The 26,088-nt window shown below is 39.0% G+C and overlaps 1 protein-coding gene across 2 annotated transcripts in view; it reads right to left on the bottom strand.

Annotated features, from left to right (window-relative positions):
* LOC126475468 (condensin complex subunit 3) overlaps positions 1-26,088 on the bottom strand; it is a 193,202-nt gene that overhangs the window by 43,421 nt on the left and 123,693 nt on the right. For both annotated transcript variants that reach the window (XM_050103353.1, XM_050103352.1), the window contains exons 12-15: positions 25,374-25,484; positions 16,894-16,999; positions 14,296-14,471; positions 4,703-4,820 (exon numbers count right to left, since the gene is read on the bottom strand). In XM_050103353.1, the coding sequence (XP_049959310.1) occupies positions 4,703-4,820; positions 14,296-14,471; positions 16,894-16,999; positions 25,374-25,484 (511 nt within the window). The remainder of the gene's footprint in view (positions 1-4,702; positions 4,821-14,295; positions 14,472-16,893; positions 17,000-25,373; positions 25,485-26,088) is intronic.

A 26,088-nucleotide genomic window follows, 5' to 3' on the forward strand; every position in this document is an offset into this window, starting at 1 on the left:
TTCCATTGTCACACTCCAAAGTATTAAATCAAAAAATAATAATCCAAAATCGTTACTATATTATTTTTTCCTTGTTTCACAATCTCAACAGACCATTTCCCAGACAAGATGTTAATGGGCATTGGCAAAAATGCTTAAGGGTGGAATATTGGAGAGTTCAACATGCCTTTAAGCTAAAATTGAAAGACTAAATGGGGTGTAAATTATGACTGGCTAAACACACCACTGCTTTTTGAAATAAAATGTAATGAGCAAAGAAGAAAGTAGTGTTGCTGAAATAGCAAGCTTTCTTCTGTTAAACAGCTAAATTTTACCCAAACATTTCTGACATTGTGGTGTTACTGGTGGTATAGTTGAAAGGATAAGAAGATAGGATGAATGGGGAATTAGTAGAAATAAACAGTGGTAGGTTTTATAGGGGGATGGATACAGGAACTGACACAGGATAGGGTAACAGCAGAAAGATGCGAGTGAAGGCTGCTGCTCTGTTTGTGTGTGTGTGTGTGTGTGTGTGTGTGTGTGTGTGTGTGTGTGTGTGTGTGTGTGTAGGGGAGGGGGGAGGGGGGGGTTGGCAGACAGGAATGAGGACAAACAAACAAAAAGTGAGAGAGTAAGAGAAAGGGATAATCAGACTGAACACTGACTGATGCTTATGTCTACACGGAATGCTGGAGAATGATTGCTGACCTTAGGATTTCTTTGTGTGTATGAAAAAAATTACCACATCACAGCTACCAATTTTTTTTTTTTTATTTTGCGTACCAGTTTCAGAGCATTATAGCTCCATTTCCAATGCAAACAATAGATTCCACTTATTTGGAGTTGTACACCTCTTACACTAACACCACATCAGAGCACTGTCCCTCTGGAAATCACCAGGAAGGCAATTGCACTCTCGATTAATGGCACATCATGATTAAAGTACATACAAGAAAGAAAATAAAGAGACAAAATCGGTTTCCAAAACTAACTTTACAATGTGGCTGAAACTGAAAGTTTACAGTCTATGTCTACTTACTGTCAGTTCTGGATTCTGGCAGAAAGACACTGACTTTTAAAATGAAAACCTTTCAAAAGCTGAGGTTTGTCCATTGAGCAAAGAAGATATTTATGTTAGGAATTAGTACCAGAGACATGAAAACATCCAAATGGATCAGGGAACAGACTGAGGTAAGAGAGGTAATTGTGACTAATAATAATAACGACAATAACAACAATAAAGGCATACAGGGCATGTCCCTAGGTGAATGGATGGTAAATGAACAAAGGAAATGCTTTGCTGGGGTCCAATACACAAGAAAAGATTAAGAAGATGACAAGACAGGTGCTGCACTAGTCCACAGAAATTATCAAGGTGAAATCTGTGTAATTTAATTCTTCAAGAAAGTACCAGTGTATTTAAGTAGTACTCACTGTAGTGAGCAGGGACCCAGTGTAGTAGCAAACTGGTTCCTCAACTTATTCTGACAGGGTTTGGCCTACTGCACTAACTTGTTGGAACATTCCTTGGGATGACAAAAGGACACAGTAGAATTGTCCACCTTGGAGACATTCAGTGCCTAGTTGCCAGTGCTCTGCTCTATTATGACTCCATAGAATTGCTCCCTACTATGATGCATGGGTTGTTTGTCTCCTCAAACCCAGAACTAGTTTCCCTGTATTCCGGAGATGAGTACTTCCATTTCAAAGTAACCTCTCATCCCACTGCCCATGACAACAACTTAAGAACCACCACACCCCTGTTTCTCACAGGACAAAAGTTTGTAGTTTTTCCCTGACTCTCAACGCTTACAACACCCGTTTAGTAACTTTCTAAAGAGAACTTTTTTTTTATCTAATGGTTGAATACTACAGTGAAATTACCATAAATCTTGTGCAGTAGCTTAGCTTAAAAACACACTGTTAAAATACTTATTTTAAGTTAATTAGAAAAGCAGGGAGCAAGACCATAATTTTTAATGTACTTGAACTTTGTTGCACACATTCTGAACTGACAAGCAAAAATTATATGGAAATATGTTTCAATGAATCTCTAACATCAGAATACAAGGTCAATGAAAACTTATTATTATGCACTCACTGAGAAGCAGCAGGAGAAAAAAAAAAAAAAAAAAAAAACACAAAAAGCTTTCGAAGCCAGTGGCTGCTCCTCCTTGCAGAAGCACTGAATGGTATGGAAGAGGGATGAAAGAAAAGAGCTGGCAAGGATAAGGAAATGATGAGAGTCAAAGAAAAGTCTGCCCCTTCCCCTTCCTCTTACAGGAACCAAAAGCAATGATAAAAGGAAGATTAAGATTTAACATCTTGTTGGTGGAACAGTTATTAGAGGCCAGGCTCAGACAGAACAAAGGGCCAGCCTAGTTTCTCATTGCCTTAAGCAATTTTCGGAAAAAAAGGGAAACTTATGCCCAGAGGGGGAATTTGACCTCCACTCCTGCAGAACACAAGTCCAGTGCCTTAACCACTGGCCACTTCACTCAGTAGAAAGTAAGAAAACACACAGGAGAAGCAAAGGCCTCGTATTTCTCTTTATTGTGTTGCCTCACTGACATATTTGCCTTATTTACCAAGGCACAGTTCACTGTTCCCATACATTTCATCATTGAACACATGAAACTATAATAAATCCAGTTCTTTGTTGTAAATGGAAAAGAAACTTAGAGTAAGCCCTTCTATAATGGACTATGAGCTAGCACTAAATCTAGTAGTACATGAGCCCAGAGCAGCTATGGAGGCTGATGCAGGACCTATTCTACACAAAGAGGAGGAGAAAATACCCGTGACAGCTGAAGGCATCCTAGTGCGTGCGCACACACACACACACACACACACACACACACACACACACACACAATTTTTTTGACCTTAAGGATATCAGAAACAGATCTTTTAATGGGTTTCTAAAAGCTAAATTTCATTATGCAATCTACTACAGTGTTACAATCCACATATTTAACCAAACAAAATATGTTTTGTGGAGAAAACTGCATTATTACAAGGCCAGAGATAAATACTTGACCTATTAATTTTAATGCAGCTGCAGACACAATCATACAAACAAAACAAATACCAGTAATGAATATGTACATATTTTACAATAAGAAAATCACACTATTGTCTTCATTGATGCAGATGACTAAGTCTACCAGATTTATAACGAAAAGCTCCATAACTGTGTCCCTACCAATTTCTCTATTGTAATCTTCATCCTGCATTTTCTCTGCATGTCTTACACAAGCTGCCCATGAAGAGGTTGAGATGTTGTCTATTGCCTCATGTGTAAGACATTCAACATTTGCAATTTTACATGTATTGTTCTTTTCTGAAATGTGTTTCACCTAAGCCCATATCAGCCTGACAATGGTATGGAGTTAATCTAACAATACAGTGTCCATGCTGCTTTGCAATTTCATTTATCTCCAACTCTATATCTAAGGTTGTGGGCACTGACAAGAACTTGCAATGCTGCTCAGATATATGATGAAGTATGAGGTATTTAACTAGAGGACAACACTAATAATATCAGACTTTTTGAAATTCTTAGTTGGAGCTTTGTTCACTTGCACTGAGTGGACACTCACATTATCCATGACAATAACCAAACACATAGGACGCACAGCAACAACTGTTTTTTAAACCCCCATTAGAAGACACTGAACATCATTTCAGAAAGGTGATTTTCAGAATTCTTAGCCTCCGATACCTTAAAAATCTGCTTACTCTGGGGAATGAAGCCAGTTTTTGCTGATCCAGCATGAGGCATTGTAATTCCAGGACTATTACCAACTGGAACTTTGCATCCATTACACCCACCTCTTAATTTCCTGCATATTGCCCCTGAGTGGATTTCAATGATGAAAATTTCACCTACATAATGAATTCAAGATGTGCCAACTTTACGCTCTTGTGCATCGTTCTCAAAAACACAGTCCATGCACCTACAGCATTGCTACATTCAATTAGTAATTTCTCCTCATCATTCACTTTATAATACCTGAACTGTATGGGTTTCAGTGCCCTCAACATGGTCCATTTGCTTCTGTTAAAATTTTCAGCTTCTTTCATACAAAAACTAATTTTTCTGCTGTTGAATATTTGCATCTAGCACACATGCTGAGCACTATGTAGCACAAAATGTTTTTCGTGAAATTTTCTAGGTCGCGCAATTCTTTTTTGTGGTTGCATTGCTTGTCTGATGACTTGGAAACAGCTGAGCCACAGTCTTGCACAGACATTCTCAACTTCACTTGAAATCCTCTGAATGGTCTTCAAACCAATATGACAAGCTGCTTCTTCAAGCTTGGATTTAACAGAAGACTATCTTTTAAAGTACCAATACACACAGAACACTATTCCTCTGGCTTGCTTGTATTGCACTTGTCATTATTGCTTACCATCACTCATAATGAACACTATGAGAAAGTAATCACTCAGCACTGTAATAAATAGCAAACTTTACAATCACAGTAAGAACTGCACAGAACAAAGACCAGAACGTCATCGATGCACAACTGACACACTTCTGCATGCTTCTGCAAATCTGACCTTGACCTGCCCTTTTAACTGCTTTGGACTCTACTAATGCCTCAGACCAAACCCTAATTCCCATAAAACCAAATTCACCACGGACATAATTTTTATTAATTAATATGGACAATGGGCAAAGGAACAAACAGCAACCAGACTTAAAATAGGAACATACCAGTGACAGGATTAAACCACACCAAGAGAAGGTGTGTTAGAACCCTGCTAGATGCTATTCTGCCCATGAGCAGAAGCTTGCATAAACCTTCCGCTGTAACTCTGCGTACTTCTCCAACCTGAAAAATTTTCAGTCACATCTATTAATACCAATGTCATCTGATACTACACACAGCAATTAAAAAATAAACAAGATGAACTCTCAGAACTGCTAAAGACAATGGTAAAAATTCTATAAAGAATGTTAAACTCAATGCTGACATCCAAACAATAGACATGACAATGACACTGTTCTACAACTGTCATTTTTCTCATATGGAAATGAGTGTTTACAAAAATTTGAAATCAGAAATTCGCTAGCAGGCATCGTTTTTTTGTTATATGAGGATATATGGGCAATTTAACTGAAACTTTTTAGGTATGCTAAGGTAGGTGAAATTTGTTTTGTAACAGTCGGCAATAATCAATTTGGTATTTCACTTTCAATTTTTAAATGTTTCCATACCTGCTGCCTATAGAATTATGTCAGTATGCAAGTCACTGTTACACTAATGTTTATTGTTTAAAATTGAGTCTTAAACTGTCATTATTTAACTGATGGAAACATTTCTTCTGTGAGTAAATACTGATATTTAAACTATATTACATATATAGCTGAAGTATATAAAAATGTACAACTGTGTATATTTCTCTGTGAAATGAAGATCTTCAGATAAAGAAGCAGACTAGACAGATTTTAATACACAGAGCATGTGAAATGATAAGATTATCCTGACTTTCTTATTGGACGACACGAGTAGTTTATATTAGTTTACATTTAAAATTATTTCTTTGTTTCCACAATCCAGCTAATAGAAATAGTTTCACAAAAACGTATTTTTCTTCTAGAAAATTCCTCCTCACACAACCTGTAGCCTGATAGTTTCTGCTTTATCTGCAGAGAGTTCATGTTTGCTAGGCATAGGAAGAAGATTTTGCTCATTGTAAAGGAAGCCCAAAAACATTATTTGGTAATGGAACTTCCAAATCAAGAGGACATTTGTTGCGTGACTTGTTATGCTAAAATGATAAATTGGTGGAAAGGTAACTGCACAATGTTTGCAGTGCCAATGGTATGGAGGGAACGGAAGGATCACGTAAGTGTTACACCAACACCAGCATAAATGGCCATCGTCAAAACAGTTGCCAAGAATAAAGTTGACCACCAGGTGGCACAACATGCAGCTGAGCAAACTTGCTCAATTTCAATGGCCTCTTCTCATCCCAGGCCATCTGGATACTTCCCTGCACCACCAGCTTCTCTGAATTATGCAGATGGGAATTATCCTTACAACGCATCCTGTACTCCAGTAATCGTCCTGCTCTCAATCTCAGGTAATCCACAGTTTATGCAATCCTCATCCAATAGTTTCTCCTTTCTTTATCCTGTCACACCCTCTCAATTCACGTTCTCACATGGCCTTCAGCGTGCATCACTGCCCACTGTCCCCTACAATACATCACATACCAGCTTCCACCCCAACCTCCCTCATTCCTTGCTGGCAAACCAACTGCTTCCTTCCAAGCCACTAACCACCAATCCCCAGGCCATCTCCCTGCCTCCCACCTCCCCTCCCTCTATCCATTTCATCCAACACTACCCCACCACTGCAACTAGTATGCCTGCCAAGAAACAAGGCATTGCAGCTAAGTCTGTGTTTTCTGCATGTATTTCACTCTAGCTCGTCAAAGGATAACTCTGAAAGCTAGCAAGTTTTTTTTTTCTTTTTTTGTGTGCCTATCGACAACTCGACACTTTTGCTTTTCAGTGAGTGGTCTCCTTTAATTCCAAAGTATTTACTTTCTACAAGAACTTTCCTACGACATTTATACCGCCTAGTGGCTCTCTTCCTTGTAAACCTCATGTTGTCCCTCCTTTGCTACTATCCTTGATCTACATCCTCTTTCTCTATCCTGTATTGTCTGTCTGCATCTTTTTCTACCTTCTCCCACGCGCCTTTGTTGCACACACACACACACACGCTTCGCTGGTGCCAACCAGTGTGATTGTGTGAGACTTCTGTGACTTCCTACAGCAAAGGCCGTGGCAGTTATGAATGTGACACACGCTGTTCTATGTATCACCCATCCACAACTAACAACTACATTTAACCATTGAATCCCCACCACTCTCTGCTCATATTTTGCTCCCGCCAGAATTTGACATCTTTCCTTTCTCCTGCATGTGACAATAACTTACACATGGTCAAATATCCTCAGACCACAAAAGCCTCTTATCTCCCCCTGCACAACTTTTTCCATCCTTTTCACTTCTCACATTAAAGATACTAACCACTCACTTCACCAACACACCAACATCCCTCATGCCCTTGGCCTTGCCACTGTCTAACACTACCTCTACCAATGTCCTTCAGACTTCAAACTCACCATCTCATTCCTTAAAGACCTTACTGGGTATGTCCTGACTCAAAACTACTTTTCCTTTGAAGGATAGGCATACAAACAAATACATGGCACAGCCATGGGCATCCACAGGGCAATTCCCTATGCCAATCTGTTTATGGGTCAACTAGAGGAATCCTTCCTAGTCTGCTAATTGATCTGGACTTAGGTCCAAGACAGCCTACCCTCTCTCCTTCATGATCTCAGTACCTTCTCTCCCTTCTGTTACACCTGGTCCTCATCTATCCAATATGCCACCTTCCTGGGTGTTGATCACTACCTCCCTGGTGTGTTTAATGTGACACAGATATGGATGGAGCCATCAACCACCAACAGTACCTACATTTTGACAGCTCTCATTCTTTCTGCACAAAATAATCCCTTCCATACAGCCTGGCCAAATAGGAACAGTGTATCTGTAGTAACAAGTACTTCCTTTCTAAATATTCTGAGTGTCTCACAAAGACCTTCACAAATAGGCACTATCCCCAAAACTAGTCTGCAAACAGAAATCCTGTAGCATTTCCCCCACACACTCCCAATCCTCCCACCAACACCAAAAACTAGTTACAAAGAAGCACCCCAACTGTCACCCAATAACACACCAAACATGAACAACTTAATCACAGTCTCCATCAGGTCTGATTACACATCTTCATGTCCTGATATGAGGGTCATCCTACCCAAGATCCATCCCACCCTCCAAAGCTTATGTTCCATTGTCCACCCAACCTCATCATCATCCTAATCCATACCATAACATACTAATTTATGCCTAAGCAAAACCCCTTGCCACATGGATCATGTCGCTGTGGAAGACCTGCCAATCCACCCACCCAGCACTTGCTATTCCAGTCCTGTCACAGGTTTATTCTACCCTGTCAAAAGCTGGGCCACCTGTGAAAGCAGCCGTGTCATATACCAGCTTTGCTGCAATCATTGCACAGTTTATTACATTGGATGACTATCAACCAGCTGGCCCATCATGACAGATGGCAGCTGCCAAACTGTTGCCAAGAGCAATGTGGATCATCCTGTGGCACAACATGCAGTTGAACATACAATGCTTGATTTCAATGCTGGTTTTGGAGAAGAAAAATATCTCCCATAAATAATCAACATGGTTCCCCAAACACAGAAAACAAAACCCAGTTTACTATGTTTTACCCATGAAAGTCAAAGCAAAGTAGACAACAGTGCTCTTGTTGCTATGTTACTTGACTTCAGGAAGACATTCTATACAGTCTAGAACAGCAGTTTACTGAACAAAATGAAAGTTTAAAAAGTATTGCACGAGCTTTGTAACTGGATACAGAGCTTCCTAACAGTGAATATAATTTTGGGAGTACCCCAAGTTAGTGCTGTAGGGCCCTTGCTTTTACAATATATAAGATGATCCATTTGAGATGTCTGAAAGGTGAAAGACTACATAAAAGAAACTATCCAAACTTATTGCCTGTTAATAGTACATACATGTATAGGTTAGTCTGGAGTTTGTTTCACAGCAGATTAGCACGCAACACGTCCACTACTGTGAATCCGGCACACCGTCATGCCTCCCATCCAAGTAGCGCCTTGTGGCAAGCAGCATTTCTGTTGTCATTTGTTGAAAGGCCCCTATATGTTCCTCCATTGATCGGCCAGATTTTGTGGTCTTTGTTAACTTGACACAGCCTCACACAAAAATTGTAGGCGTCAGGTCGGAGCTATTAGGAGGCCATGAGACAGGTCCACCACAGCCGCACCAGTGACCATAGTACATCTGGTTTAATTGTTCTCCCTATATGAGGGCCCAATGCGGTGGAGAGCACTCCTGTTCATAGATAATGATTTCCAGTATCCCACCTTCCTGTAATTGAGGGACCACATACTGCTCAATCATTTCAAGGTTACAGACAGCACAAATGGTCTTTTCTGCAAGAAAGAAAGGGCTGATAATGCTGTAATGACACCTGAAAGCTCACTCATTCTCTAGAAGACGCAAATATTTTGCAAACCATATGACACACTGAATGCATAGTTTTAGTGTAACAACCATTCTCACTGAACAATTGAGACACATTGAACATGCCAAGTCATGCTGCCCCCATACAGTATGTTTCTGTTTCTCACATCTGGTATTTGTGCTGTAAATTATGCACAGCTGGCTTTCCTCAGATAGTGTGGTCACTCATTGTTAACTACCATCATTTCCAAGTACATTACAGAAAGTTGCTCAGAGATACACACATTAACTTAATAAATATAATGTTATACTTTTCCAACATCTGAAGTGGATCACCGTGTATATTAATCACACAGTGAATAATGTCGACAGCTCTGTGAGGCTGTTCATGGAAGAGCTGTTGTCCATAGGAAGGCTTAATACCACAAGACTATAGTGAAATGTAGGAAGGTTTGCTGAGGATCAATGACTCGTATACGGACTGTCAATAGCCTCTGAATGTAAACATGTTTAACATCTTTCACTTGTGTAGGTCAAGAAATTTTATAATGTTTGATTACATTATTGGTAATAAATTGCACACCATAACAACCTAAAATGACCTAGGAGTAAATCTCCACAACAACCTACGGTGGAATGATCACATAAAATTAGTTGCAGGTAGAGCAGATTTAGAATGTGAAGAAAACATAATTCACCAATGAAACATATGGCTCATGAAACACTTTTTCAACCGATTTTGGAATACTGATCATCAGACTGAGACAATTGGTTGGACTAACTGGGGAGGGAGGGTGGGGGGAGATAGATGGAGGAGAGAGGGGGGGGGGGAGAGAGGGGGGAGAGAAAGGTGGGGGGGAGAGAGGGGGGAGAGAAAGGTGGGGGGGAGAGAGGGGGGAGAGAAAGGTGGGGGGGAGAGAGGGGGGAGAGAAAGGTGGGGGGGAGAGAGGGGGGAGAGAAAGGTGGGGGGGAGAGGGGGGAGAGAAAGGTGGGGGGGGGGAGAGAGGGGGGAGAGAAAGGTGGGGGGGAGAGAGGGGGGAGAGAAAGGTGGGGGGGAGAGAGGGGGGAGAGAGGGGGGAGAGAGGGGGGGAGAGGGGGAGAGGGGGGAGAGGGGGGAGAGGGGGGAGAGGGGGGAGGGGGGGATGGGAGGGAGATGCAACAAGAGAGCTACCATACATCCTAGATAGGTTTACTGTTTAAATTTTGAGAGCACACATTCCAAGAAAAGACAGGCAAAGTATTAATTCCTCCCGAATACATCTCATGAAATAACTACGACCGACAAAATCAGAGAAATTAAAACCAAGCACCATTCAGGATATGAACATGGAAGGGGGACTATAGTAGCTGTACCAAAAGTACCATTCCACAACACACTGTAAAGTGAGTTGCAGAGTATAAAGTTGCTAGGTACACAGTTTCTAAATCTGAGAAGGATTAATCTGCTCTCCCCCTAAGGGCTGGTGTCTGACAATCTGGTGAGGTATCTACGTTTCAAAATCAAGTAACAAATTAGGTAAATTGAAGATGGAGGGGTAAAAATGAAAGGAAAAGGCCAGGATTTCAACCCGAGATCTCATGTTTTCTGGGAAATTTTTTTAACAGTACACCATCTGGGCATGGTGTTTATTGTAACTGAGCAGTCTATCTTGGTACACCTCTGGCCGGTCCACGTTCCCGAGTGCCACCTACCCACGTTCCCGAGTGCCACCTACCCACAGTCCCTCTCCTGGTCCTCCACGCTTGCAACTTTAGAGATTCCCTCAGGGGGTTGGAACTATTTGTGCACCTGCACTGAAGGAGGTGGATTCATGGCTCAATGAGGTGAATCAATTATCTGAATGCCTGGCATCTGTTCTTTTCGACAGGTTCGAAAGAACAGACATCACGTATTCATACAAGTGAGGAATAATATGTCAGCCTATCTACTATGAATGATAAAGGCATTTAATAAGCCTGTGTGAGATTACAATATATTGTCTGCACTAGAACAATACGTCAGCTAATGTATTGTATTTATTGTTGATGTCAAACTAATGTTACCACGAAGAAAAGTAACACAGACTTTCCAGAAACTCCATTTATTAACTTCTGTAATTTAGACCTAAAAATGATTTTAAAGGTTAAACTGTGATGATACAAATCGTTCACAGAATTATTAACCATTTATGTGAGCAAGTGGAATGCACAGAAAGAAATAAAGATAGACTTACAGCTTCAGAAATTAACCACCTGTCACCTGTGTACAGCATGTAGTATTTCCCAACCTGACCGTATAAGATGCGCGGAAATAAGAGAAAGGGCAGAGTCCCATTATAAGACTGCGAGAAGAGAAAAAAGATAGCTTGGATGGTTAGGAAATGTCAAAAGAATGGAAGAAGGCAGATAACTGAAGGAGTACTCTCATGGCAACCTCCTGGAAGAAAAAGAAGGAGGAGGACCTTACAAAGGTTGGCTAAGGGATGAACAGGAAGAGATGGAAAGAGGAGACACGAAAGAGAATGTGGAAGAACTGCCAGATCAAGACATCTGGCGATGACAGCTGTAGATCCCTGTGGCAGAAAGAAGTGTTAGAAGTACCTACAAGCAGCACTGGCAAATATATTACAACACTTACATGCCAGACCTCAGACTTCAGGAATTATGTCATGTACATATAAGCCAATTTTGGACATACGGTTATTATGGTAGCTTTACATGGAATATCCTTGAAACTACTTCATATGTTAAAACAGAAACTAACAAGGACCTATAACAGGGTGCATGGTTTTAACCTGTCAGGATGTTCCACAACTGTCCATATTGTACTGTAGGAATTACCCCTCTGAAATATCACTTCTTGCAGAGTTGTTAATCGAATAGGGTATGCAAGAGAGAGTTTATGTCAAGTCTGGAAAGTAAGAGAGGCTCTGGTAGAATTTAAGCTATGAGTCACCACTTCTGGTGGTAAGAGCACTGCCCACAATACCCAAGCTCCTATACCCAGGTCCTAATCCTGGTCTGGCACATTGCCAGTCCGAAATTTTGAAAACAGATTGGTCTTAATACTGTTGGATGCACACTGTCTATACCTAACACTAGAACCCTTTTAACTGCTGAACACTGTAAAGAAGATTCCCACTGTTACGAGCCCCACTATTCTGAAAATCTGCCTAATCCAAAGTTCAAAAAATACCGATCTTTTAAATCTTAAAAGCAGGAGAAATTAAAAAGAGATTCATGAAAAAAATTTACATTTATTATTATTATTATTATTATTATTATACAAAGAACTTAAAGAGAGACTTACATTGTGCCTAACCTTGATGAAAACTCCTGAAACAATATTGGTTACTTACAGCACAGTACATACAGTCCACGTCAACTCCATTTATACAGTTCTGTCAAATCATTTTTAATCACTGCTGAACATAAAAAATAACAGCAGTCCACTCCTCAACGCAGCTTTCTTTTGTCTGCACAGCCAGGGATTTTCCTGACTAAAGGAAGGAGGTCACAACCTTTCACTAATGTAAAAATGGTTTCAACAAATTCCCACATAGACCAATGATTTTCCTATAATTTTTGTAATGTGCCTTTAGTGGTTTTCTCATGCTTCAGCCAATCAGTAAATCACATCTTTTATTGTAATTTTCTTAAGATTTTACAGGATTGTGATTTCATTTTCTTCTTCTTCTTCTTCTTCTTCTTCTTCTTCAAGTAAGATGTCTAACAGCCTGCAACACACCATGGTCCATAAGGCTGGAGAATTGAAGTTACATTCGGTGGCAGAAAAATGTTTTAATGTCTCCACAAAAAGTTTCGTTTCTTCTGGGTGAGATGAAGCATTATCTATAAACTGAAGAGCACAATTAGGCAATCCATTTTCTCTACTGAACACAGTCATTTTAGGGACAAATTGGTACTTTAACCATTCCTTGAACAAGTTGCGCTTCATCCATGCATTTTTTAAATTATTATAATACAAAGGAAGTGAGATGGTGATAATGTTTTTGAACACTTGTGGTTTCGCCAATTTGGCTCTTACCATCAGCGGAAGTTAGTTTGTTGCTGAGGTGTTGCTGCATTCTAAGACAGACATTGATTGTCCATTTTAAACCCTGGGGCAGAATTCTCTTCTTGTGAAGCAAGACTTTCAGTACACAAAACTTTATAATTCAATCCAGTTCCATCCATATTGTGAACTTGCTGAGGTGAGCAGTTTTGAGAAGAAACAAGGTCTTTAAATTCTTTTATGTAATTGGCAGCTGCTTCGCTATCAACTGACAGCTTCTCCCCAGCGATCTTGAGCTGTCTAGTTCCGAGCCTTTTCTTTCAACATCCAAAAAACCACATCTAGCTGAAAATGGTGGGTCACCAGCCATAAGCTTGTTCAGCTGAAGTACCTTTTCTTTCACCAAAGGTCCAGACAGAGACGTTTCCCTTCTGTCTGTCTTGAGTGAACCACAAGAATAAGGCATTGTCAAGTTTTCATATGAAGATAGTCTTGTTTTTGCCATTTTTCGACAGTTATTTCACTTGAAGCAGAACAAGACTGCTAAATTTAAACTATTTTTTCCAGTCACTAATCACTGATTTTTTGACAACATTTTTGAGTGATAATTTAGTAGCATTTTCTCCCTTGTCCAGTCTTCTTAACACTTCAAGATTTTGTTTTAAAGTACACGAAAAATGACTTCGTTTACTTGCCATGTTTAATGTTTAACAGTTGACTTCAAAATAATGTGTTTGGAATGCAGGAGGGAGAGTGACAGGTTGTGCGAGTTGTTGAAGGTCACTAGCATGTGACCCTGCATTTATTTTACACATTAACAAGTCAATATGTTGATATTATTCATAAAATCTGCCTATCCCGAAATCCCACTAAACTAAACAGTGTTTGGTCCCAATTAGTTCGGAACAAGTAGTCAGTACTCATTACATGCTTCCTGTAAGGTAACATTTCAGAAACATGCTTCTTTCAGCCAAGCATTAAAAAAGTATATTAGATCATTGTTATCATGTTCAATCAAGCCTTTTCTCTATACTATTTTATCCTCTTACATAAAGTGCTAGTTTCAGTTGTACCTGTTGGAAACTTCAGAATGCATTTGGTGTTACTCAGCTATTGCAAAGCCTATTTATTTGTGAAAAATATAGTTTATTTCATCCCAGGTTTTGAAGCAATCTTCATCAGTTATTTTACTGCAACACTATTTGTTACTTACGGTGCTGTTCAGCAAACTGCATAACTTTGAGAGCAAGCTGCGACAGGATTCATTACCAATTATAAAATCTCCACTGGATACAGCTGCTGCAGTAGTATCAAGAATACTTGTGCTGTCTAAAACTGAAGTGTTCGTCTTGAAAGCTCCTCTTTTAACTGTCTTCAATCTGACGTCAGCTAAAAATTAAATTTTAACTACAATTTAAAAATTATAACAGACAATATACTGCTGTGCCAAACATTACAAACCAGTCATTAAATTACTAGAAAAAAAAAAAAAGCATATAGAAAAATGCAACCCTGTGACTGCAGAGATAGTTGTGAATAGAAAAGGTAATGGTATATTCTGTACGTCTAGACTACGAGGGCTATTCAGAAAGTAGGGAACGTTTCCATCTGATGCTGCTAGGCATGTGCCAATTGCATATATTTTGGTATGTGCGTGCTCGGCAGCTTAGTCAGCATCCATCCGTGACAGCGGGAACGTCTGTGTGTCTAGTTTTTTCAATATTCGAATTTGAAATGTGCACTGCAATCGAAAATGCCACAAATTGTGAGGTGTGATCTGTGACATGATTTTTGTTGGCAAAAAAACCTAAAACCTTAGAAATTTATCGTGAACTGTGCGAAGTGTACGGAAACAATGCAATGAGTGAATGTTCCACCGGGAAATGGTGCATTCGGTTTAAAAATAGCCGAACCAACATTCATGATGAATAGAAGAGTGGACATCCGAGCATTGCGACTGACGATTTTGTTGCTAAAGGTGATGAAACAATTCGTGAAAACTGTCGCTTCACAATAATGGAGCTTTTGCTTTCTTTTCCACATGTTTCACAGACTTTGTTGTTTGAAACTGTCACTCAAAAGCTAGGCTACCACAAATTTTGTGCATGATGGGTGCCCAAAATGCTTACAGAAAATCATAAAGAATAGCGAATGGGGGCAACGTTGACATTTCTGGAGGCCTACCACAAACATGGTGATTCATTACTGGATTGCATCATAACCAGTGACAAAACTTGGGTGAAACATGTCAATTGCGAGGCAAAATTACAGTCCATGGAGTAAAGGCACACAAGGTCCCCCCAAAAACCAAGAAAATATTTGCAAACGTAGTCAGCAAGGAAGTTGATGGCGACAGTGTTTTGGATAGGAAAGTTGTGCTTCTTATTGATTTTCTGGAACGTGGCGCAACCCTAAATTCTGCCTGGTACTGTCTAACTTTGCACAGCCTTAGAAGAGCAGTTCAAACCAAACGCCGAAAAAGGCGACGTCCAAAATTTTGTTTTTGCACAAAAATGTCCGACCTCACACAGCAAACCACACTAAAGAACACCTTAATTCATTCAAACACGTATATTTCCCCTCATCCACCCTACAGCCCCAATCTTGCATCAAGCTACTTCCACTTGTTCCCCAAGATGATGAACTGGCTTGCAACGCAGCACTTTGATGACAACACAGAACTCCAGGCGGGTGTGACTCACTGGCTGAAGTCTCAGGCAGTAGAATTTTACAACGAAGGTCTTTCGAAGCTTGTCCACCGATATGATATGTGTTCGGTGACTACGTGGAAAAGTAGTATGTCAGTCACTTTTTCAAATGTATATAATAAAATGCATTTCTTGTACTTATTTTATTATTATTATTTTAAATGCCAAAACGTTCCCTCTTTCTGAATAGTCCTCGTATTTATGAACTATACACAAACCAAAAGCAAACACTAAATGATAGTGGATATCAAAATGTAGTCTGTTTATTCACTTTTCTTCCATTTGTAGTCAAAGATTACAATTTTCATACTGCAGCAAAACAACCAGCCACTAACAATATCAAATTTTCTGCCAGTGCTGGGATTTTGCTGGTAACCTGTGACTGCCACACTGGCCTCAGTCGAAACAAATCACTTGTAATTAATGTTGGCCTCCATAAATGAACATTTTTAATTTAGCATTGCAAATACCGCCAATAATGATTCTAATTCGTAAGTGGATGTCACGAAGTAAAACCTTGGTATATAGGCAATAAAACAAGATTTATAATACAATATTAATGATTATTTTATACTATGAAGCTCCTACAGAAAATGCTTATATATGCACTGGAACAACAGAGGCTTAGAGTGCCTTCTGTAGCCCAGTACCTATATTCTCAGGCAAATATATTATGAATGAGTAACAAAGCAAGTTTTTGTTTACACTTTAATTTCAAAAATTTCTGATTTCCCGTCATATTTGTAAGCCACATTTCAGATTCGTAAATCTAATAATTCACTGGGTTTACTTGCTTTCAACTGTAATGCAACTGAAAATTAACATCAGTTGCATTACAAATGAGTCAAATAAACCTAATGTCTTATAGCAAGCAACTATGAGTATGCAAGCAGGACTTGTATAGCAGCTACCCAATTCTGAGAAACTTGAGAAACAAGTAGAAAAAGACTTAACCATAAGAGTTTTCAAGATAATGATCAAATTACAACAGATAATAATTTCAGTATATGCCATATCGAAAGTAATAAAAGCCAACAAAAGATTTCTCAATTTCATTAACTATAATGGAAATTAGTCTACTTTTAATATAATAAATTTCTTACCTATCTCTGTATCCACTTGGAAAGTATTTATTCCATGCACAACGAACAAATCAAAAATGGCTTTGATGACTGTTAGGTAGATTTCTTCATTTTCCTGAACCTCCAACTGTTAAAAAGATGCATTTAAAAGCCTTCCATTCAAATTAAATATTTTATATAAGCCAATCGTCTTTTACTTATCTCAAAAACATAATTTAAAAATGGCATTAACTGAACTTTTATGTGTATATTACCACATTGCTCAAATTATTATTATTATTATTATTATTATTATTATTATTATTATTATTATAAGTGGAGCAGTGACATCAAACAAACAAAGATGAAGTAGAAATTTTCAGTGACTGATAGAGAGCCAGCTGGGTATTCAGATGGAATGCTTTAAGGAAATTACAGAAAGACCACGTCAGTATGGCAACAAATGGATCTGAGCTCTTGTGGAATGCAAGTAAGCAATATAATAATTTCTCATGCAGGAAGTATCAAGACGTAGAAATACATTAGTTCAATAATAAAACATTTCAGATGTAGAAGTGGTCACAATGTCATTAAATGACTGAGGTACAAGATAAACATCCAGTAACATAAACAATGTTTGAACATGTGAAAAATAGTCACAAATACAGATATAAGGAAGTGGAAAAAATCTAAAACAGCACTGTTTTGCACACACAAAATTTACATCTAAAATATTATCAATATTGTGGCATGGCACATTAGCTGAGGAAATACATCTTTAACAGCTACATGCTGGGAGATATTGCTAGTTCAAGTGTTGGGAACTAAAGACCATTTAAACTTGCAAATTATGTACGAATGAAATTTTGGTTATAACTTTTTTATTTGCCACTACTACCAAAACAGAACAATTGCAAATTAATAGCACTGAATACGTTTGGCTTGGATCAAGGCTAAGTTAAAACGAAGGGTGACAAATCTTGGAGACACAGATTTGATGGCGCAACCTCTTGGTTTCCAGGCACACGCTTTACTGATAGAACACCAGTCCTGACATAGCACTGACAACAGACACATGTGGAAGCATATACAGCATCTTGGCTTTTGGAATACGACAAGAGGAATCCTGTTGAGAACTCTCTCCATTCTCTTTCTCTTTCCTCCCCGAGGAAGGCACCATTAGTTCCAAAAGCTAGGACAGTGTGTGTTCTTTTATGTGTGTCTATTGGCATTACCAATGTTTCTCCCGAAGATATGTATTGGCCAAAAATCCTGTGCCATCATTTTATAGTTCCTTTAAGTGCAGCTAACTTATCTACTCAGACCATTTCACATCCCTACAAATTGTTACGTGTACGTACTTTTCCGAGTTGACTGATTCAAAATGTGATTCACTGATGTTATACTCATAGGATACTAAGACTGGTGTTTCGTGAAGTACACAATTTTACACTTATAAACATTTATAAAAAGTTTAGAATCTTCGCACCACTTCTGAAATCTCATCAAAACCCGGAAAGAGCGCTAATGCCTTTGTCATTCGACTGATTATTATTTCCTTCTGGACATACAATTGCAATTCAGATTTTGTATCCAATGACCTGGCATTCCCTGCATCAGTATATATAAATACAAGGGATAGGCAAAATAATGTGAACGGTGGCAGCACTGGGATGGTTGTGTTGGACAGTCAATAACACTGGTAAGGCAGGTGTCGCGCTGGACTGTGTGTGTTCAGTACGGACTAGACAAGACATTAGTGCAGGTTGTTTATGAGTAGTGCATACTTCGTATTTGCATTCAGAGGCCAAGGTCGATGCGCAAGAGAGCAAACTGTTGGGGCCCTACTAGCTGGAGCATCAAGACAGCCAACTTATTGGAAGTTTCAAGAGCAACTCTTTCAAAAAGTAATGACAGCCTACACAAAACATGGAAAGACATCATCGTGTGAACGTAATTAAATCAAAACTAAATGACAGACATTGTTATATGCTAACACAAATTGTGTCCAAAATAAACCACAGAGGGTACAGTGACTGCAGCACTCAATATTCATCTTCGAGACCAGTATATATCGACACTTTCTGCCAAGAACCCCATAAAGCAAATATTCATGGACAAGCTGCTATACCGAAACCATTAGTGATGACAACCAGTGCTAAGAAGCATAAAACACGGTGTCAGGAGCATAAATTCTGGACAGCTGATCAGTGGAAACATGTCATATGGACCGATGAGTCCGTTATTTCCAATACTGTGCTGGGATTACATCTGGAGAACACCAAAAGAAGCCTACAATCCCGATTGATTAATTCCAATGGTTAAGCATGGAGATGGATGTGTGGACAGCCACATCATGGTATCCTGCTTGTCCCATCATTACTCTCAGAGGCCGTGTTACAGCCACTGATTATGTGAACATTTGGTGATCAGGTGCACCCCATGATTCAAATGTTTTACCTCAACAATGATGCCATATTTCAGGACAATAATGCACCCATTCACACAGCCAGGACAATATAATCATGTGAGGAGCATGCAACTGAACTATAGTGTCTTCCCTGGCCAGCACAGTCCCTGGACTTAAACATTATAGAACCCTTGTGGGTGGTATTGGAGTGCAGACTCCAGAGCAGATTTCTGCCACCCTTGTCACTACAGAAGCTAGAAGAGGTTCTGATTGGAGAGGGGCACAACATTCCACTGGAGGCTATACAATTACTATATGTCAGTATTCGAAGAAGAATATTAATTAATAAATCATTCCCAAGTAAGTACAGGTGTTCACATTATTTTGCCTATCTCCTGTATGATGATCTTAGCATTTAACACAACTTGAGCTGTAATTAATTTCAAAAAAGACAATAATGAATCACTTGTGAATGTCTATAAAGTTGTAATAACAATAATGCCCAAAAAAAGTGAAATAATGAAAGTATTATTATTATGACGTGTTCATGACTGGCTCCTAGTAACGAAATAAGTGATTACCAATATCGCAAGCTCATTCTGTCCAAGATATTCCATTACGTATGAGCTCAGAATATTTTTTAATACCATGCAATAGATGGACATCAGTGAGTATGGACAGTAGTTTTGTGACTCACCTCTGTTATGTTTCCTGTAGATGGTGTGACCTGTGCTTTCTCTCAATAACTGGGGACAGTTTTATGTTCAAGCAATCAACAATATGTTGTGGTTATAAAGGGCGCTAAATCAGCCTCAAATTCTGTACAGAATTTGATATGGACAATGTTAGGCACTGGACAATTGCTCAGTTTTAACCATTTCAATTGCTTCTCAGTGCCACTGACCATTTTTTGCATGGGTGCGAGAATTAAACCGAAACAGAGCTCTCGTATTTTCCAATGTAAACGAATATTTGAAAAAGCAGTTCATACCCTTCATTTCAGTTACTTGTCATCAATCAGAGTCTGGAAACTGACTTTGGCAGCACTGACATACTTACATATGACCAGAATGTCTTTGAAATTTCAATAAAATCCAGACCATTAGCTGCTTACAGGCATTGATAAATATCAATGGGGACAGTTGAAAATATGTACCCCAACCAGGACTGGAACCCAGGATCTGGTTACTTGGCAGATGCTCTATCCGACTGAGCCATCGAGGACACAGGATAGTGCGACTGCAAGGACTTACGTCTTGCACGCTTTCCATGAGACCTCCCCCCTCCCCCATTTCCAACTTACTGTCCACACACTACATTTGTAGTGCCTTGTTTTTGGCCCACTATACTCACTACTCGTGGCAGTCAATCTACGGATTCCCATAAGAGTTTGAGAAATGTGAGTGCGTCCGCACTGAAGATCACTGGCCGGTATGCCTTATGTTTATGATGATGGTATCTGTTCTTTTGGACATGTCCGAAATCCATTGTCTTCAATAAAAAATAATTTTACGGCTGTGTATTGTACAAGGTGCCACCCAAAAGTTCTGGGAATACACCAATAAATAAAATCATGCTTTACCTGGATCTTATATACCACCACCTTCAAAGTAGTCCCCTTGTGAGTATACACACCACTCTCAAGAGTTTTTCTACAAACTGAAAGCTCCTTGGAATGCATTTCTCTTTAGACTGTTTAGTACCACTTGCAATTCTGTCCGACTCTTCGACTGTGTGAAATCTCCATATTTTTAACTTAAGTTGCATTCTGGGGTTATAAACAGAAGTCACTTAGTGCCAGGTTGGGTGAATATCGTGGATAAGGTAGAACTGTAATTTTGTTTTTCACCAGAAACTCCTGGGTGATCAACGTGTGTGACTTCGAACTGTCATGACGGAGGAACCATTTGCCCATACATCAGTTCAATCTGACAAAATCCTCTGATATGTCCCGTACAACATCCCCACAATATTTCGTATGTCCTGGTTGGTCTGCCGCCATCATATTTCAAACAGCAGTGACATTTTCAAGAGATAAAACAGTCTTAAGTTTGACTGAACTTAGGTGTCTTCTTTAACTGCTTGCTTCAATATGTCATTTGTTTAAGCAGCAGTTCTTCTGAGTCTGAAACAAAGGTTTATGCCCGTACATAGTTCCCAGGTACCTACTGCTGTCAATTTGCAAGACACACATTACATGAGAATGGGGAAATGAGCATAAAAATCTAAATGTGACCACCTAGCACAACACTGCCTGAGCCACTAACTCTCAAAGGATGTATGACGTGCCACATTGCAGCATTTCACTCTACTAGCTAGACTTCACCATCTACACATGCATTCCAGGAACTTTTGGGTAGCACATGGTATAAGGTAATTTCTGACCTTCCTAAAAGCTCTTCAACATCACCTACACAAAAAATTACAAATAAAAGCATAACAAACAATGGAAGGTCCAGGTTGAAATGTAAACAATTATGAGAAGAATACATTGGTACTCACCGTAAAGATCATATGCTGAGTTGCAGAGAGGCACAATGAAAGGACTGTTACACACTATGCTTTCTGCCAAAGCTTTCATCAGGAAAAAAAAAGGAAAACACACATGCACATTCAAACAAGCAGGCACACGTCATTTACACATGACCCCTATCTCCGGCTGCTGAATGTGTGTGTGTTTTCCTTTCTTTTCTGAAGAAGGGTTTGGCGAAAACTTAGTGTGCAACAGTCTTTTCTTTGTCCTTGTCTGCAACTCAACAAATAGAAGTATGATATTACCCACAGTTATTTGACAATTTGAAGAACTCTCAATGAACAGGGACTTCTTTCTCTTTCATGTGTAACTTTCTATTGTAGAAGTTTGTCAACATTATAACTTAGTTCAAACAAGTACAAATGGATAATAAATCAAGTAGAAATATTTGCATGGTCAGTAACTTAGGTAAAGAAGCAATAGTGTCGTATCTTACAAAAGAAATCCAAACCTTTAGCTTTGGGTAGGAGTGTATAGAGCAACTGTGGCTAAAGAAAGAATAACACTTGAACATGCACTGTGAAGAGATTTACCAAGCACAACAGTTCGTGATGGGAGAGAGCTTCCATAGTTTACAGTTCCTGTTAATGAAACATCTAAAGGAACAGCAACTAATGCTCAACAAGGGTAAAACGAAGGACAGTTCTATAGGCAAAGAGATGGTTGTAAGGAAATCATTTGGCTGGCAAAAAGGCAATGTATGGCATATTCAGTGACTAATGCAGCTGAATTATCTTACTGAAAGATCTTTCACGATACCTGTAAAATTTCTGCTTATAAGTGAACATTGTCAGTGCAACCAAAGTTCAAATTAATACTCATACTATATCAGAAATGAGCAACACAGATTTTAATGTTGGTGATGTTTAGAAAAAGCTGAAATTGCTAAAACTGAAAGTGGCTCGTGACTGGGAAAAAGCACACATCATACCTGCATACAAGAAGCACAGCAGAGTTATTCACAAACATACCATCCAATAACAATTATATTTACCCTTCCAGAATATTAGAATCTATTCTGAGCTGAAATCCAATGATGTATCTTGAACAGAATGACATCCATACAGAATCATCGGGCATGCAAAACCGAACTTGAGCCTATCTTTCACAATACCATGAAAGCCACAGATTATGATAATCAAGTATGCGTAGTATTTCTTGACTGAAAAGGATCTGAATCATTACTTCAACATTTATTGATTAATATATAATCATACGATGTATCAAACATCATTTGTGACTGGATAGAGGATTTCTCGGTAGAAAGGAAGCAACACTATTTCTGATGGAGAGTCATTGACAGAAGTAGAAATATTTTCAGTGCATCCCCAGAAGTATGTTGGAACCTTTGCTGCTCATGTTGTACATTCACGACCTGGTGGACAATATTAACAATACCGTCAGACTTTTAGCGGACAATGCGGTTACTTGTAGTAATGTACTATCTGAAAACAGCTGCACTAACGGCCGGTTAAATGTTTCTAAGATTTCAAAATGGTGTTTCCAAATTTGTGTCTCAGTTTAAACGTTAAATAGCCTAGAAATCTGCACTTCACACAATGCAGATAGCAAGCAGACTACAAATCAGTCACAGCTGCAAAGAGTCAACTCATACAAATGCCAGGGTGTAACAATTAGCAAGGATTAGAAATTTATTAATCACATAGGCTCAGTTTTTGATCTACCAGGTGGCAGAAGTTCTTTAATGGGATACTGGATATATGTAATTAGTCAGCAAATGAGATTACTTACTCTGTAATTATCCTTGAATACTGTTCAAGTGTGTGGGACCATAACCAACCAGGATTAACAGGGGAATTTGAACACAGACAATGATAGCCCCCTCTTCTAACTACAATATATCATAGATCTCTCCAACAAAAAGCAACACACAGTTCCTGGGAAAAAGCACAGGTCACACCTGTCTACAACAAGACTAGTAGAAGAGTTCCACAAAACTACCATCCAGTATCCTTGACACTGATTTGTTGCAAAATCTTCGAACATGTTCTGAACTCAAACATAACGGGGCATCTTGAACAGAATGACATCCTCTATGCCAACCAGTAACAATTCCAAAAACATCAATCATGTAATCCAACTTGCACTTTTCTCACATGACATACAAGGCAAGAGGTAGATGCAGTATTTCTTGATTTCCGAGAAGCATTTGGCTCAGTACCATACTTAAGCTTATTGTCGACAGTACAGTCATATGGGGGTACCAAGTGAAATTTGTACCTGGACTCAGGACTTTTTGGTAGGGAAGACACAGCATGTTATCTTGGATACAGTGTCATCCTCAGATGTATAAGTAACTCCGGGTGTCCCCCAGGTTGGCATGTTGAGACCCTTGCCTTTTACATTGTATATTAATGACCTTGCAGACAATATTAATTGTAACCTCAGGCTTTTTGCAGATGATGCAGTTATCTAAAATGATGTACTGTCTGAAAGTAGCTGCATAAATGTTCAGTAAGTTCTTGATAAGATTAAAAAGTGGCGCAAAGATTGGCAACTTGCTTTGAATGTTCAGAAATGTTTTATTGTGCACTTAAAACAAAACTAAAATGCTGTATCCTATGACTATAATATCAATGAATCACTACTGTAATTGGCCAACTCATACAAATACATGGTTGTAATACTTTGTTGACGTGGAAGGCGTAGTATACTGTTAGCAGAGCCTGTTCTGTTGATGGTGCGAATGGAGCGGTCTACTGCTTGTCGAACCTCTGGAACAGTTCTAAAGCAAATGCCACGAAGTGGTTCCTTCATCTTCGGAATCAAATCAAAGTAACAAGGACTTAAGTCTGGGGAGTATGGTGGATGGTACAGTACTTCCCAGTCCCATTGGCCAAACAGAAAAGCCACAGCTTGTGCTGTATGCACCCGCGCATTGTCGTTTAAAATGTTTGGTGGGTTGCGCAGAAAGCGACTTCTTTCGCTAAGCTGATCACAGGTGGTGCTCCAAAAACGAACAGTAATATTGTGCACTGACAGTCTGCCGTGGAGGAACGTAATGCATTAGGATAACACCATCACAGTCGAACACAATAATCACCACAACTTTAGACTGTTCCATTCGGACCATCAACAGAACAGGCTCTGCTAACGGTATACTACGCCTTCCGCATCACTGGCAACAGGTTCTACAGAACGTTGGTGACTACTTTGAAGGACAATAACTGGTGCAAACATGTAACTCCTTTGTATCGGTTGTGAATAAATAGTTGCCATTATTTAAGTTCCAACCCTTGTAATTTTTTGTTAAATAGACAAATGGATACAACACTTCTGGGGGTAGTGCTAACTTGCTACTCCATTCTAGAATCCCATCTGCTTTACAAATAAAACAAAATTCATGACCACCCATTCAATTTCATTAACTTTTCATTACTTTTATGACCAGCAGTCATCTCATGACCTGTAGGCTCTGTGGTTATCGACACCTGGTCTATCCACTGCTCAAATCTGCTTCATATCACTATATTTCAGTTAGGATTTTTACCCATCATATTAAATTCAATCAAAAATATTTTAAAAATTAGGTGTAGCAATTTGGGAAAATTAACGTACATTGAAATAAAACATGAAGAGATTCATGTACTTTTTAGCAAGTTCTACATCCCATAGAGAATATAAAGCCAAAGTACGAATCCTTGCATTCAGGACTTCCACATCTGGTACCTGAAATAAAGAAAGAAACACAATGTTTGAAATTTTCTTTGTAAGCCTACAAAGTAATAGTTAATGAATACATAACAAAATATGAGCGACAACTGATACTAAAAGACATGTGAAAGAGTGGCAGGAATCTTCAAAACACGAAATCAGTACAGACTGCTCTTCTCCACTACATTTGTTGGGGTCATTTTATACCATGTGCCTCTCAAAAATTCATTAATAATTTTTTACATTTTATCTTGTTGTTTGAATTTATTTCCAAACAGAATGATATCAGTGGAACAATAAATGGGGTAATAATTGCACTATACTGACATCAAGTTATATTTTAGAGAAACAGCAGTTTGTTCAGGATTTGAACCTGGATCCTTCTTTTTTTTTTTTTTTTTTTTTTTTTTTTGTTTGTGGTTTTGGGGCGCAAAACTTCTATGGTCATTAGCGCCCAGCCCGTGACGTAGAAAACAGGAAAAAAACGAAATTGAAAATCAGCAGCAATGGGAACAAAGTCATAAAATTTGAGAAACTAAAGGCAGAAGGAATGCATAAAAATCCACTACAGAAAGGGGTTGGTTGTCCCCCAAAAAAAGGCTTCAAATGACTGACGTCA

The sequence above is a fragment of the Schistocerca serialis genome, chromosome 4, assembly GCF_023864345.2.
Source record: "Schistocerca serialis cubense isolate TAMUIC-IGC-003099 chromosome 4, iqSchSeri2.2, whole genome shotgun sequence".
Classification (NCBI taxonomy): Eukaryota; Metazoa; Arthropoda; class Insecta; order Orthoptera; family Acrididae; genus Schistocerca; species Schistocerca serialis.